The 16,184-nt window shown below is 35.7% G+C and overlaps 1 protein-coding gene across 1 annotated transcript in view; it reads left to right on the top strand.

The window, feature by feature from the left end:
- Window positions 1–16,184, top strand: part of DNAH14 (dynein axonemal heavy chain 14) — a 403,042-nt gene that overhangs the window by 193,261 nt on the left and 193,597 nt on the right. Inside the window, exons 32-36 of the mRNA XM_044943112.2 lie at window positions 461–529; window positions 1,378–1,564; window positions 2,390–2,466; window positions 6,701–6,869; window positions 15,411–15,500. Coding sequence (XP_044799047.2) covers window positions 461–529; window positions 1,378–1,564; window positions 2,390–2,466; window positions 6,701–6,869; window positions 15,411–15,500 — 592 coding nt within the window. The remainder of the gene's footprint in view (window positions 1–460; window positions 530–1,377; window positions 1,565–2,389; window positions 2,467–6,700; window positions 6,870–15,410; window positions 15,501–16,184) is intronic.

Raw genomic sequence — 16,184 nt, 5'->3', positions numbered from 1 at the left:
GCAGTGTGGTCTCTGGTTCCTCTGCCTTTCCTAAAACCAGCTTGAACATCTGGAAGTTCACGGTTCACGTATTGCTGAAGCCTGGCTTGGAGAATTTTGAGCATTACTTTACTAGCGTGTGAGATGAGTGCAATTGTGCAGTAGTTTGAGCATTCTTTGGCATTGCCTTTCTTTGGGATTGGAATGAAAACTGACTTTTTCCAGTCCTGTGGCCACTGCTGAATAGACATCATCAGACATGATCAAATAAATCTGAATCCCAGCAGAGCTCTTGATTTGACATAAAAAACCTCTTCTTTCCCTTTCTACTGTTTTTTTTTACCCCCCGCCCCCAGCATGTTCTGTTTGGATTTAATTGTAACACAGTCTCAGGAAATTTTGCAAACTCCTTTGTAGTTTTAAGATACTTTGGCTTACAAAAAGCAGTTGTCTTAATGATGAATACTATAATGTCTTGTAGGTTTGTACTGGAAGGAAAAGAAATTCGTATAAATATGTCTTGTGCAGTATTTGTCACCCTAAATCCTGGGTAAGTATCAGTTACATCTGTGGTAGGAGTTCATTTCAGTGCAGTCGCTCAATCGTGTCCAATTCTTCATGACCCCATGGACTACAGCATGTCAGGCTTCCCTGTCCATCACCAACTCCTGGAGCTTACTCAAACTTATGTCCATCGAGTCAGTGATGCCATCCAACCATCTCATCCTCTGTCGTCCCCTTCTCCTCCTGCCTTCAATCTTTCCCAGCATCAGGGTCTTTTCTAATGAGTCAGTTCTTCGCATCAGGTGCCCAAAGTGGTAGGAATGGACACAGGCAAAAATCCTTTTTTTTAATCTTATCCATAGACAGAGTTGGCTGACATTGTATATTCATCACTCACCCTCCACCATGCTTCTGAACCCCTCCACTGCCCACACCATTTATAAGCAGCTACAGCTCTGTATTTGTCCATGTGGATGATATCATATTAAGCTTCTGACCAAGGGAAATTTCCACTTTATGAATAGCCAGAGAGAAATGAAAAGGTTGGTAGTCTGTCACAAAGGAGACATAGGCAGAAAAGCTAATCAAAGTAGCAGGAGTAACAATATGGTAGTTTACAGGGAGTGGAGACTGGGCAGACTCAATAAATGTGTGTTGATGGAATCAGGGAACTGATGTGAGGTAAACTGTGGGAGGAGGCATAGGAAGAAAAGAACATAAACTAGGAAGCTCTATGAGTTAAAAGCACAATAGAAACCATCTTGTAAACTTTTTGTTTTCAGATAAAGGTCACATAGAAAGGCAATAGAATTACTGTTTGGGAGAAATTTATGTGGTTCTCATTTGAAAAACTGAAATATGATTTTTTTTGTTTGTTTTTCTTATCCTCTTAAGATACAAAGGTCGAGTGGAACTCCCAGATAACTTAAAATCTCTGCTTCGCCCAGTGGCAATGATGGCTCCCCATTATCAAATGATTGCTGAAGTAATGCTCTTTTCTGTTGGTTTCAAATCTGCAAAATTACTTTCTGGAAAGCTAGTTAACATTTACGAATTAGCTAGCAAGCAACTCTCGCAACAGGTAACAAACTGTTTTTATCAAAGTGAAGGTGATTACATGAAGCATTAAATGATAACTTTTCAGGTATTAGTCCAAGAATGACCTGGAACTAAAATTCCTATCAGCGTATCAAGTCCATGCAACTTGTATATAAGGCAATATGTAAATCAAAGTTCCAAGCTTTCCCTGGGATCTGATCTGGAGAGAGCAGTCCAGTAGCTCTAATTTTAAATTATAGGCTACCTTCTCCATGCAAGGAAGATTACATCTAGAGCAGTTGTTTTCAAACTTTATAGTGCATCAGAATAATTTGCAGGACTTTTTAAAACATAAGTTGCTGGACCTTACCACCAACTTTCTAGTTGTCTGAGGTGGGGCTTGAGAGTTTACATTTCTAACAAATTTTCAAGTGTTCATGATGCTGCTAGTCTGAATGCCCCACTTTGAAAATTATTGTTCTAGGACATGTCAACTTTGTGTTTATTTATAACCCAGAATGGTTTGGGCAGCTAACCAGATTATCTCCAAAGCGTTCAGTTTTACAATATATTCTTTAAATGTAGCTCTCCATTTTAGAGAAAACTTAACTCAGATAATGATTTTTAAACTCCGTTGAAACTTGTTAATCTTTTTTTTTTTTTTTTGAGAAGGAGACTTTTAGAAGGACAAGTTTGGGAAAGAAGTGAGAACATTAGAACCAAAACTGAGGGTTTCTTGAATTCATAACACTGTTTCTCTTCATAGCATAGATGATTAGTGATTTAACAATATACTATATGCATTTATTTCCAAGTTGTTCATTTTTCTCCAGAAACTTAATAACTCAAATATTTTAATATTTGATAGGATCATTATGATTTTGGCCTGAGGTCTCTGAAGACAATTTTAGTGATGGCTGGGAAGAAGAAACGGGAGCTTAAATGGTCAGTTGAATTTTGAATTGAGTGTAGATCAAAAGGGAGTTGCACAATACTGGGAAAATACTGTGTGAAATTTTAAGTAATGACAACAAGATAAAATAAAATAATTCTGAGCTCCCAGACTCGAAATCCAGAAGCCGTAAAAGAAATAATTTATAATAGTCAAAAATTACTTTTTGTGAAGTCAAAAAACAAATGAAAAACTAGAGTAAAGATATATGCAGCTCCTGTTGCAGTTAAATAACTCATCCTCTTAGCATATAAAGATTTCTAGAAAACTGGGGAAAAAAACAGTCATAGAAAAATGGACAAAGGAAATCAACAGACAGTTCTCAGAAAAAGAGACATAAAAGTCCTTTAAATATATGAAAATACACTCAACCCCACCCATAATGAGAGAAATGCACATTACAGTTACACTGAAAATTGTTTCTCACTTATCAGATGGGCGAAAATTTTTAAGTGTTCAGAAATTTGTACTGGTGAGACCAAACAGAAGCAGGCATTCCTTTTCATTTTTGGCAAGCTGTGTACTTTTTGTATTGTCTTGATTTGGGGCTGTATTCATGTATCACCTATTAAAAAAATTTTTTTTAATATGTTACAAAAAGACATATCAATATACTATTTATATGAAATGTTTAAACAATAAATGTTATAGATTGTTTATAGGTACAGTAAAAAATATAAAATGTTTCATGGGAGGAGAAAACAGTAGGAATAGGCTATAGCTCCACTGTAATATTTTATTTCTTAAATGAAAGAACTGTAGCATATCTTGCAAAATGGCCTGTATAATATAGATGGAATGTAAATAGGTGTCTACTATGAAATGTCTTATAATTTTATAAAATTAAAGATAAATAGTACCAAGTAATCAGCTCCCTGATGTCCTCATGTCCTTAGTCTTTTTTTTTTTTTTTTTGGCCACACCATGCAGCTTGTGAAATCTGTTTCCTGACCAGGGATTGAACCCAGGCCACAGCAGTAAGAGCCCAGAATCCTAAACACTAGGACAGGGAACCCTCAAGTTCTCAGTCTTTCTTATGTTCACTTAATTCTGTGTGTGAGTAAATATTCCAGGGATAGTGGTACTCTTCTCATTTCAAAGTCCTTCGTTGTTCTCTGCAAACTTCACAGAAAACTCAGAGTTCTCACAGCGGCCTGCTGTTGGAGTTCCCATTTCCAGTGTACTCTCTGTCTGTCTCCTGCCACTGAAAGTAGTTGCAAGGGTAACAGCCACCCTTCTTTGATTCTCCCAAACCTTCACACACATGATGTGATTAAGTGAAGCTGACTGTGTTATGAAAAGGACTGGGGAATTTTTTTTATTTTTTTGTCAGAGGAAAGTACAGTGAACAATTTAAAAATGAATATTAGACAATTTGCTTTTTAAAAGTCCCTTGACCCTTCCTAACACCTTAAATGTTCATTGTTCTTCTTGCCTCTCTCCTCTTCCCTTCTCTGTCCCTTCCTCTCCCTTGACTCTACCCAGTGCTTTGTAAGGTTTCTAATTTTGTCTCTTAGGCATGCAAGAATACTACAAATTTTTCTCGTTTCTTTATGCATGGTGATTCAACCCTCCCTTTTTTACGCCTTCTCTTTCTAAATTATGTTGATGGAGTCTAACTCTAACCCCCAAATAGAGTTTAAAGGTGTTTACATTTAAGAAAATAATAAAGGTGTGTTAGTTTTGTAGGGCTGCTGCCATAACAAACTGCTACAAAAGCATGATGTCCAAAAACAATGGAAATGAGTCTTCTCGTAGCACCTGAGGTCAGAGGTCTGAGACCAAGGTTGTGGACAGACCTGCTGTCCTTCTAGAGTCTCTTGGGAGATTCTTCCTTTCCTCTTTTAGCTTCTGGTGGTTGCCAGCATTCCTTGGTGGAAGGTCACATCACCCCAATCTCTGCCTTCATCTTTGCATCACCTTCTCAACTGTATGTCTCTGTCTCCTCTCTTATAAGGAACATGTGACTACACTTAGACCTGAATGATTCAGGATAAACTTCTTTCAAGACTCTTAACTCAATTAGATCTTCTGCCCTATCAGATAATATTCACAGAGTTCCAGGGATTATTAGGAAGTGAATATATTGGTGGGGTTGGAGGGGTAGGGAAGAGGGGGGAATTTTTCTGCCTACCACAGTCAACCTTATCTGTTTTTCTCTAAACTGCCCCTTTTGTTTAGAAAATAAACTATAAAACTGACCACAGTACTGGGTCACAAAATGTCTTAACTAATTCCAAACAACTGGTATCATGAAAACAATCAAAACGGGTTTAAAAAGTTACATTTAACTATGCTTTTCTTCAGCTTTAGTTGACCTTAGTCTAGAAGTTTTCTTTTTTATTCTTAAATTACAAGACAGTCCCCACAGTAATCTCAGATACCATCCCCTAAGTTGTATAATTTTAGTGAAAAACATGGTATTGTAACAATTTTACTGTATTTTATGTAAGCTATTATCTCTCCTTGTCTATATCTAATAGTTACTCCCCAGCCAGACATAGTGTTATCCCTATTTTTTAAATTTCTTTTAATGTAAAGCAATATCTGTCTTGAGAAAAAAATGGGAAAGGTCAAGGTTACTTACTAGATCCCCAGCAGGGAAGTGTGGGACCCTTTCTGTCTCTGGTGTGGGCCCTCACTTTGACTTCTGGTCCACTTTCGCCCTCTCTACCAAAACACCTTCAGAAAAAAGACTCATTGATGTATTTACAGAGGAATGTGTAAACAGCTGATGCCAACTCAGTGAGTCTTCCATCGTAAAGATAGAGTGCTTATAGAAATGGACTTTGAAGTCAGCGAGACCTGACTGAATGCCAGTTCAGACATTTACCAGCTATATGACACTGAGTGTGTTATTTCATTTTTCTGAGTATCACTTTTCTTACTTCTTAGCTTTTGAAAAAAATAATGAAATTTCTTAAACAATTAAGCAAAAGACCTAGTAAAAAAATACTCAATAAATGTTATCTATTAGCTCTTTTTATTATGGGGCAAAGGCTTAAAAGTTATCACCATCCCAATGAAGAATTTCAGATGTCAGTAGACAAGAGTATGGGAGGGATGCTAGGGCAGGGAAAACTTTTCTTCCTTTTTATCTCCAAAGTCATATTATACCACATGTAGTTACTTTTTCCCCTTTTGACTGCATGTTTAATGTATAAAAATGTGTACTGGAATGTTTAGTATATGAAATATTATATGTGGCAATAAACTGTGTGATAACAATATATCAAAAACTTTTGTTATAATTAACAAAAATATTAAGTTGGCTTAAACAGTAGAAGGAATTTACTTTTTCACCCAATCAGAAAATCCAGAGGTGGGGCAGGATATAATCACTTTGATTTGAGTTTCCCTTTTATTTCTCTGAGATATTCTAAGCACTGCAGTCCTCCCTGTCTGGGTTATTTTTAGACTGGCTTCCTTTTTGGTAGCAGGATGGCTTCTAATAACAAATGGAACTATCTACACCATTGAACTGAAGTCCCAAACCACTCTGAGTGGACAATTCATTTGTCTACCCCTGAATCACTGTGTTCAAGTGACTGCTATGCATTGATTGATTAGAGCTGTGGTTATATTCACTTCTGGAATATTTGTTATGTCATGTGCTTGCTTTCTGAAACTCTCTCAGACATACAACCTTGGCAAATCAGAGATAGCTACCCTAGAATCTGGACCTGAAACTAGAAGAAAAAGAAATAGGATATACACAGAGTCCACTCTGGCAAGGGTGACGGCAGTGGCAATAGCTGCAGACATTTAGCAGAAATTAGCAGAGTCAGCAAGCCGCTGTAGTGCAAGCATCAGGCTCTAGATGCAACAGGCACTGCTCTCTGGTGGCAGCCATTGATGGTGGCAGCCATGTCTTCACAGGACCAGTTCTATAGCTCAACTTTGTTCCCAGCTACATAGCCTGCAAGACTAGTTCTCTAGTCATCCTAGGGATTTTTAATAAATCATTTTATTTTTCATTTGATGTTAACCTAAATACATTTCTGTTTTGGGTGGGAAACAGCATTACCCTGAGTTCTAAGTCAGTCAGGGCCCATCCCTGGAGCTGGGAACCAGATTTAACCTCGACCAAACCACATAGCTGCTTGGAAGTGGGGAAAAGGAGGAAAAGGTATTGGGATAGCCACCATTAAAAAAGAATATTAATGGTCTTTAACATCAACAAAACAAACTTGCTAACTTGTTCTTTGCTTTCTTCTACCATTAAAGTAACATCAGAGACATTTCTGAAACAGAGGAAACTCTGATAATTATTGAAGCTATGAGAGAAGCTAGCTTACCAAAATTTCTTCCTAAAGATGTCCTACTTTTTGAAAAGATTATGAGAGATATTTTTTGTGGAGCAACAGTTTCGAAAGTAAATCAGAATGTCTTGGAGGTAATAAGACCTTTGAAATTCATTACAAATCATTTATATGTGGAATATCAGTTAAGATAAGAAACTATAATGTGAATTTAAAATGTTAGTTATTCCTGAAATTCTCTATTCATGTTAGAACTTGGGACATAAAAATACTTGGAGATATATATTTCCCATGAATGAAGAACTTTCAGTACATCTTGGCATAATGGAAACAAGAACAAATTGTGTACCTTTAAGGAAGGAAGGCTGTTAACACATATTTTACTCCTCAATTTTCTCATCTTTCAAGTGAGAATGATAATGTCTGCTCTTCCTACTTTCAAAAGGTGCTTCAGTTCAGTTCAGTAAGGTTCAGTTGCTCAGTTGTGTCTGACTCTTTGTGACCCCATGAATTGCAGCACGCCAGGCCTCCCTGTCCATCACCAACTCCCGGAGTTCACTCAGACTCACGTCCATCGAGTCAGTGATGCCTCCAGCCATCTCGTCCTCTGTCGTCCCCTTCTCCTCCTGCCCCCAATCCCTACCAGCATCAGAGTTCTTCCAATGAATCAACTCTTCGCATGAGGTGGCCAAAGTACCAGAGTTTCAGCTTTAGCATCATTCCTTCCAACTAGAGAATCAAATTATATCAGAATTATGAATAAAGACTTTAATGTGTAAATACTTTGTGATCATTAAAATGACACAATTTCAAAGCCATTTATGGGGCTTCCATGGTGGCTCAGACACTAAACACACAGAGCCCTTTATACTTTCTCTTATGTATATAAAACCATACAGTCATTGCCTTAGTTTAGGTAGAATCTCAGTGTCTTCTGTTATTATGATACAACCTCCTGCTACTCCCTCCATTCTAATATGTTGTCATATAGCCACCAGAGTTGCTTTCCTAGAACATATGTTTGATCACATCAGCAAAGCGGCTGTTGAAGCAATTTTGCCTCTAGTACAACAGTCAAATTAATTATCTTGGCCATAATGCCTTTCACAATTTGGTCAGACCAGATTATCTTTCTCATACTGAGCATTAAAGTAAGAAACTAGGAAAAAGAGCAATAAAACAGTTCTCTGAAATGAAACCAATGAAAATAATGAAGGAAAAGGCAGAAATTAACCAAATACAGAATAAAAACTATAGGAAAAACAACAAAACCAAAGTTATCAGTTTGATTATATGTATATAATCACCTCAAGCAACAATGATTAATAATTGAAAAAGAAACAATGATGTTAGAGATTTAGAAGTGATGAGAACATTATGAACAACCTAAGTTAATAAATGTAAAGCTGTAGACATGTTGCATTAAGCAACAGGGAATGGGAAGTGATCAATGAGCAAAAACAATTTTTAAAGATACTCAAAGCAACTTCTTGCCATCCCTGCTCCCCAAAATTCAGACCCAAATGGTTTTATAGTTTTAACTGGAGATTATATGCTGTAATTCATATATGTACCCTTTTGAGATAACCTTTTTTCAGATTTCCCATATCACCTAATAATGGCTTTTTTTTTTAATTTTATTTTATTTTTAAACTTTACAAAATTGTATTAGTTTTGCCAAATATCGAAATGAATCCGCCACAGGTATACATGTGTTCCCCATCCTGAACCCTCCTCCCTCCTCCCTCCCCATACCATCCCTCTGGGTCGTTCCAGTGCACCAGCCCCAAGCATCCAGTATCATGCATCGAACCTGGACTGGACACTCATTTCATACATGATATTATACATGTTTCAATGCCATTCTCCCAAATCTTCCCACCCTCTCCATCTCCCACAGAGTCCATAGGACTGTTCTATACAAAAGTGTCTCATTTGCTGTCTCGTACACAGGGTTATTGTTACCATCTTTCTAAATTCCATATATATATATATATGTGTTAGTATACTGTATTGGTGTTTTTCTTTCTGGCTTACTTCACTCTGAATAATAGGCTCCAGTTTCATCCACCTCATTAGAACTGATTCAAATGTATTCTTTTTAATGGCTGAGTAATACTCCATTGTGTATATGTACCACTGCTTTCTTATCCATTCATCTGCTGATGGACATCTAGGTTGCTTTCATGTCCTGGCTATTATAAACAGTGCTGCGATGAACATTGGGGTACACGTGTCTCTTTCCCTTCTGGTTTTCTCAGTGTGTATGCCCAGCAGTGGGATTGCTGGGTCATAAGGCAGTTCTATTTCCAGTTTTTTAAGGAATCTCCACACTGTTCTCCATAGTGGCTGTACTAGTTTGCATTCCCACCAACAGTGTAAGAGGGTTCCCTTTTCTCCACACCTTCTCCAGCATTTATTGCTTGTAGACTTTTGGATAGCAGCCATTCTGACTGGCGTGAAATGGTACCTCATAGTGGTTTTGATTTGCATTTCTCTGATAATGAGTGATGTTGAGCATCTTTTCATGTGTTTGTTAGCCATCTGGATGTCTTCTTTGGAGAAATGTCTATTTAGTTCTTTGGCCCATTTTTTGATTGGGTCATTTATTTTTCTGGAATTGAGCTGTAGGAGTTGCTTGTATATTTTTGAGATTAGTTGTTTGTCAGTTGCTTCATTTGCTCTTATTTTCTCCCATTCTGAAGGCTGTCTTTTCACCTTGCTTATAGTTTCCTTTGTTGTGCAGAAGCTTTTAAGTTTTATTAGGTCCCATTTGTTTATTTTTGCTTTTATTTCAAATATTCTGGGAGGTGGGTCATAGAGGATCCTGCTGTGATGTATGTCGGAGAGTGTTTTGCCTATGTTCTCCTCTAGGAGTTTTATAGCTTCTGGCCTTACGTTTAGATCTTTAATCCATTTTGAGTTTATTTTTGTGTATGGTGTTAGAAAGTGTTCTAGTTTCATTCTTTTACAAGTGGTTGACCACTTTTCCCAGCACCACTTGTTAAAGAGATTGTCTGTAATCCATTGTATATTCTTGCCTCCTTTGTCAAAGATAACGTGTCCATATGTGCATGGATTTATCTCTGGGCTTTCTATTTTGTTCCATTGATCTATATTTCTGTCTTTGTGCCAGTACCATACTGTCTTGATGACTGTGGCTTTGTAGTAGAGCCTGAAGTCAGGTAGGTTGATTCCCCCAGTTCCATTCTTCTTTCTCAAGATCGCTTTGGCTATTTGAGGTTTTTTGTATTTCCATACAAATTGTGAAATTGTTTGTTCTAGCTCTGTGAAGAATGCCATTGGTAGCTTGATAGAGATTGCATTGAATCTATAAATTGCTTTGGGTAGTATACTCATTTTCACTATATTGATTCTTCCAATCCATGAACATGGTATATTTCTCCATCTATTAGTGTCCTCTTTGATTTCTTTCACCAGTGTTTTATAGTTTTCTATATATAGGTCTTTAGTTTCTTTAGGTAGATATATTCCTAAGTATTTTATTCTTTCCGTTGCAATGGTGAATGGAATTGTTTCCTTAATTTCTCTTTCTGTTTTCTCATTATTAGTGTATAGGAATGCAAGAGATTTCTGTGTGTTGATTTTATATCCTGCAACTTTACTATAATCATTGATTAGTTCTAGTAATTTTCTGGTGGAGTCTTTAGGGTTTTCTATGTGAGGATCATGTCATCTGCAAATAGTGAGAGTTTTACTTCTTCTTTTCCAATCTGGATTTCTTTTATTTCTTTTTCTGCTCTGATTGCTGTGGCCAAAACTTCCAAAACTATGTTGAATAGTAATGGTGAAAGTGGGCACCCTTGTCTTGTTCCTGACTTTAGAGGAAATGCTTTCAATTTTTCACCATTGAGGATAATGTTTGCTGTGGGTTTGTCATATATAGCTTTTATTATGTTGAGGTATGTTCCTTCTATTCCTGCTTTCTGGAGAGTTTTTATCAAAAATGGATGTTGAATTTTGTCAAAGGCTTTCTCTGCATCTATTGAGATAATCATATGGTTTTTATTTTTCAATTTGTTAATGTGGGTATTACATTGATTGATTTGCAGATATTGAAGAATCCTTGCATCCCTGGGATAAAGCCCACTTGGTCATGGTGTATGATCTTTTTAATGTGTTGTTGGATTCTGATTGCTAGAATTTTGTTAAGAATTTTTGCATCTATGTTCATCAGTGATATTGGCCTGTAGTTTTCTTTTTTTGTGGGATCTTTGTCAGGTTTTGGTATTAGGGTGATGATGGCCTCATAGAATGAGTTTGGAAGTTTACCTTCCTCTGCAATTTTCTGGAAGAGTTTGAGCAGGATAGGTGTTAGCTCTTCTCTAAATTTTTGGTAGAATTCAGCTGTGAAGCCATATGGACCTGGGCTTTTGTTTGCTGGAAGATTTTTGATTACAGTTTCAATTTCGGTGCTTGTGATGGGTCTGTTAAGATTTTCTATTTCTTCCTGGCCCAGTTTTGGAAAGTTGTACTTTTCTAAGAATTTGTCCATTTCTTCCACATTGTCCATTTTATTGGCATATAATTGCTGATGGTAGTCTCTTATGATCCTTTGTATTTCTGTGTTGTCTGTTGCGATCTCTCCATTTTCATTTCTAATTTTATTGATTTGATTTTTCTCCCTTTGTTTCTTGATGAGTCTGGCTAATGGTTTGTCAATTTTATTTATCCTTTCAAAGAACCAGCTTTTGGCTTTGTCGATTTTTGCTATGGTCTCTTTTGTTTCTTTTGCATTTATTTCTGCCCTAATTTTTAAGATTTCTTTCCTTCTACTAACCCTGGGGTTCTTCATTTCTTCCTTTTCTAGTTGCTTTAGGTGTAGAGTTAGGTTATTTATTTGACTTTTTTCTTGTTTCTTGAGGTATGCCTGTATTGGCTTTTTTTTGGTAAGGGTTTCATATATGTATTTTGTGCTTATTGGATATAAAGTTATATACATAGCCTATTAATTATATTTTTCAGAGCTTGATATCTATTTTTACTGATGTATCAGTTTCTGGAAGGGGTATATCAAAATCTTAACTGAAATTATTGATTTATCAATGTGTCTTGCATGTCTGTCAATTGTTACTTAATATAATTTGACGCTAAAGTTGCATATGTTTGTTTATTCTTTAATCACTATACTCTATCTTTTCCTGGACCATATGCTGTATCTTGCCTTAAGACCTATTTAGTCAGATATTAAGATTTCTATCCAACTTTTTTATGTGTATTCATATTTTTAGAATCTCTTTTTCCATTCTTGTATTTCTCAAACTTTCTATGTTTCTCTGTTTGGACTATAAGTCTTATGGGAGATGTATCAGTGGACTTTGTTTTCTTGTAATTCAGTCTGTGATTATCTGTCCTGTGTTGATTTTAACTTTTTATATTCATTATAGATTGTTATCTTAAAATTCATTACTGTTATAATATGTATTTAATTTCTTTTTCTTCCTTGTTTTCTCTCTCGCCCTGCTCTCTGTGGGATAGATTGAATTTTCTTCTGTGTTTATTTTGTGTTTATTCTCTATGGTGCCTCTCTTAATTGAAGACTGACATCCAGCATTATTTGTTCCTATTTATTAATTTTTTCAATATCTATATATTTTCCCTTTCAAAACAAGTACTTTAGCTTACTCTTTGGTCTTCCCCATACTCTCATTCTTATATATGTCATATCATAAATGTTTTTTTAATTTTTTTTGGTGACTATTATTTTTTTATTTTATATTATTTTTTTTTTTACTTTACAATATTGTATTGGTTTTGCCATACATCAACATGCATCCACCACGGGTGTACACATGTTCCCCATCCTGAACCCCCCTCCCACCTCCCTCATCATACCATCCCTCTGGGTCATCCCAGTGCACCAGCCCCAAGCTTCCTATATCCTGCATCGAATCTGGACTGGTGATTATGGGAATTTTTTTCCTTTTCCTTTTACTTGACCTAGTTTTTATAAACACATATGTTTGCCCACACAGGCATGTGCATGCGTTTAGAATACTGTAAACTAACAAGGTATTTTATAAAACTTTCTCTTCATATCTCTTATAGACTTCAATATATTCCTTTTTTTTTAGTACTTCTTCCAACAGTGTTTTTCAATTAGGTTTTGTGTGACAAAACTTTGGCAACTATTTCTCATATGCCTTTATATTTAGATTACAGTTTGACTGGTTATATAATTCTAAGTGTAAAGTTCTTTTCATTTAATACATTAAAATATTTAATATCTTTAATATATTATTACATTTTCTCTTGCTCCACCCTTGAAATGATCAGTGTCACCTGTATGTGTTCCTTTTTAGTCTATCTGTTCTTTCTCTCCAGAAGCTTTTAAATTTTTCATTTGCCTTTGATATTCTTAATTTCAGTATAAATTCTCTTGTTATGAATTTTGGTATTCAATAAGCCCTTTTAATATGTAATTTTGAAGGAGACATATAGTGTAAGATTCTTTGTTCCACATGATTAAATGAGTTAGACTTTTCCAGACCAACAAGTCGCAGTCCACTCTAAACCATGCTTAGTTTTTTTCATAGCACTTATCTTAGTTTTACATTTTTTAGATTTTATTTGTTTCATTATTTTAATGAAAGTGCAATTTGATTTTTTTCTTTTTGCTGGGTGGTTTCTAGGAGAAAGACAGTGGATATTTGCATCTAAGTTTTGCCTGCATTTTGAAGATTTAATTTGCATTTTAAAGATTTTCATTTTGCTATAAAAAAGGAGGAAAATATCAGTTGACAAGTGTTCCTTCTCTGTCTTATGTAAACATCTTTCTATTCTTCTTAGAGAGAATGTGTAAATTCCTACTCTCCTTCCTACAGTTACAAGTTTTAAATCCTTCCAGACTGAAGCGACTTAGCAGCAGCAGCAGTGTTACCTTTAACATTTTTCAAGACACAGCTAAAACAAATAACATTGGCATTGTAATAACATTTCTGCATGTAGATTAATGATTTTACTTTTGAACCTCATTATTTATTCACCTTTTCATCAGTTTTACAAGTTAATTTATAGCTTACGGAAAAGTTTTATATATGAGAATATTCATTTATTCAGCTACTTCCTCCTTTGTATAATTTTTACATTGATAAATATGCAAGCTCTCAACTGTTTAATAAAATGTTACCAAATTGTACTATATGGCTCATAGAAATGGCACAAAGATAATTTAAAGTTATGATTTTAATATTAAGTGTGGAATAATTCAGTCTCTTATTTAATGGTATATTTTTGATGGCTTACACCATGACCAATCAATCATATATAACACACCCACATAGGAAGGCATGTTATTAAAAAATACCCTGTAGGTGTGCTGTTTATTGTTTATTTGTGATGCAAGAATCTGATTGCATGTGGAATAAGTTGGAATCTATTCAGCTTATTCACATTACTGTCTTTAGCAGTATTCAACGTGTGTAGGGGTCATTATCTCAGAACAACCAAAGAATAACCTGAGAATTACTAAAACCATATCATGCTATAAGAACTACATATATTTTGTCATCCAGTTAACTCCAATGAACATCTTATACAGCCATAAATATTTTAGGTCAGGATTATGATTTTATTTCAAAACCTTCACCAGGTGGGATGACCCGAGTATATCTGAATATGTCTTCTTTTATTATCCCAGTTCTTCTGATCTTCTGTGCATCCCATGCTATCTTTATTCCACACTTGTGTGACTTTTTCACTTGTATCCAGGCAGTATCTAGGTTTGTATTAGTAACTGCAGAGATTCCTAGTTTCTACATCTGAAACTGCAAGCAGTGAAGGCCATAAGTGGGCAGTCTCATCAACTTTGTTTGGAAGAGGTTGCTTTTCAAAAATAATTTCCTACCTCCAGTTAGCCTTTCATAGAGTCTGTTTTTCTTCTGTTTGTACAGTCTTGCCGAGTGTGTGTGTTTTCTTTGGCTGCTTCCCATTGTAGGAATGCAAGGAATGAGAAATGGTGTAGGAGAGGCTAGTGAGAAAAAGGATAAATCATACTTTTTCTGTAGACATAGTTACCAATTATATAAATATTGAAGTAAACCCCACTTTAGGAGGAATCATGCTGCCCTATAATTCCTGTGTTGAAATAGTAAATATCTTTCAAAGGTGCAGCCACTTCCTGGGATGATCTAATGTATAACCACATCAAGTTTTTCATCTTGTAAATTTTGCTATCTTAGACTATTCCTAACATTGAAACAGTAAAACAGTCATTACAAAATTGAAATTCAACTTCAATGGTGATTAGAGTTAAACACAGATTAACAAATAAGCAAAAATAAAAATACTTATCATGGTTCTCCTTTCAAAAAATTCCACAAAGATATAGAATCTTTTACCTTTTCTTCACTGTAGGATCATTAGACAATTATACTGTGGTAACAGCTAGTTCTTAAATGCATCATAAAGCATGACTTAAATTGGGAGAGGATCTATGAATTTGCTACCTGGGGGTCCGTGATCATAAAATTTTCTGTGTATTTTACTTTGGTAGGGGAAGTAATGTTTTCATTATTTTGGAGTTTGTGAACTAAAAAATTAAGAAATACCATCATAAAGTGCTGTATTTGCTACCTAGAGAGGTTTTGTAGGATTACATATTAAGAGCTTAATTTGCAATGAAATTTAAATTAATGTATTTTTTTTTCTTTAAGAAACTAATAGAGATTGCAACACAACAATTGGGCTTACATCAGTGGCCAGCTCAAAAAGAGAGGATCATACAGTTTTATAATCATCTTCAGGTAAGTGTAGAATGTCATGTTAGCAATTTGCTTCTGTGTTTAAATAGGTGTGATCAAGGAAAAATAAAATTATGATAAAAAATATCTACTATAATGTTCTTCAAAGTAAAGTTGTTTGTTAATTAACTGTTTATCTAGACTTTGTTATTTGATCCCTCACTTTCAGTTCAGTTCAGTTGCTCGGTCATGTCCGACTCTTTGCAACCCCATGAACCACAGCACGCCAGGCCTCCCTGTCCATCGCCAACTCCCGGAGTTTACCCAAACTCATGTCCATTGAGTTGGTGATGCCATCTAACCATCTCATCCTCTGTTGTCCCTTTCTCCTGCCTGTCTTCAGTCTTTTCCAACATCAGGGTCTTTTCAAATGAGGCAGCTCTTCGCATCAGGTGGCCATAATATTGGAGTTTCAGCTTCAGCATCAGTCCTTCCAATGAACACCCAGGACTGATTTCCTTTAGGATGGACTGGTGGATCTCCTTGCAGTCCAAGGGACTCTCAAGAGTCTTCTCCAACACCACAGTTCAAAAGCATCAATTCTTCTGCACTCAGCTTTCTTTATAGTCCAACTCTCACATCCATACATGACTACTAGAAAAACCATAGCCTTCACTAGATGGACCTTTGTTGACAAAGTAATGTCTCTGCTTTTTAATATGTTGTCTAGGTTGGTCATAACTTTGC

This window comes from Bubalus bubalis, chromosome 5 (assembly GCF_019923935.1).
Source record: "Bubalus bubalis isolate 160015118507 breed Murrah chromosome 5, NDDB_SH_1, whole genome shotgun sequence".
Taxonomy (NCBI): domain Eukaryota; kingdom Metazoa; phylum Chordata; class Mammalia; order Artiodactyla; family Bovidae; genus Bubalus; species Bubalus bubalis.
Note: the sequence above shows the minus strand (reverse complement) of the source record. Positions and strands in the feature narration are given on the sequence as shown.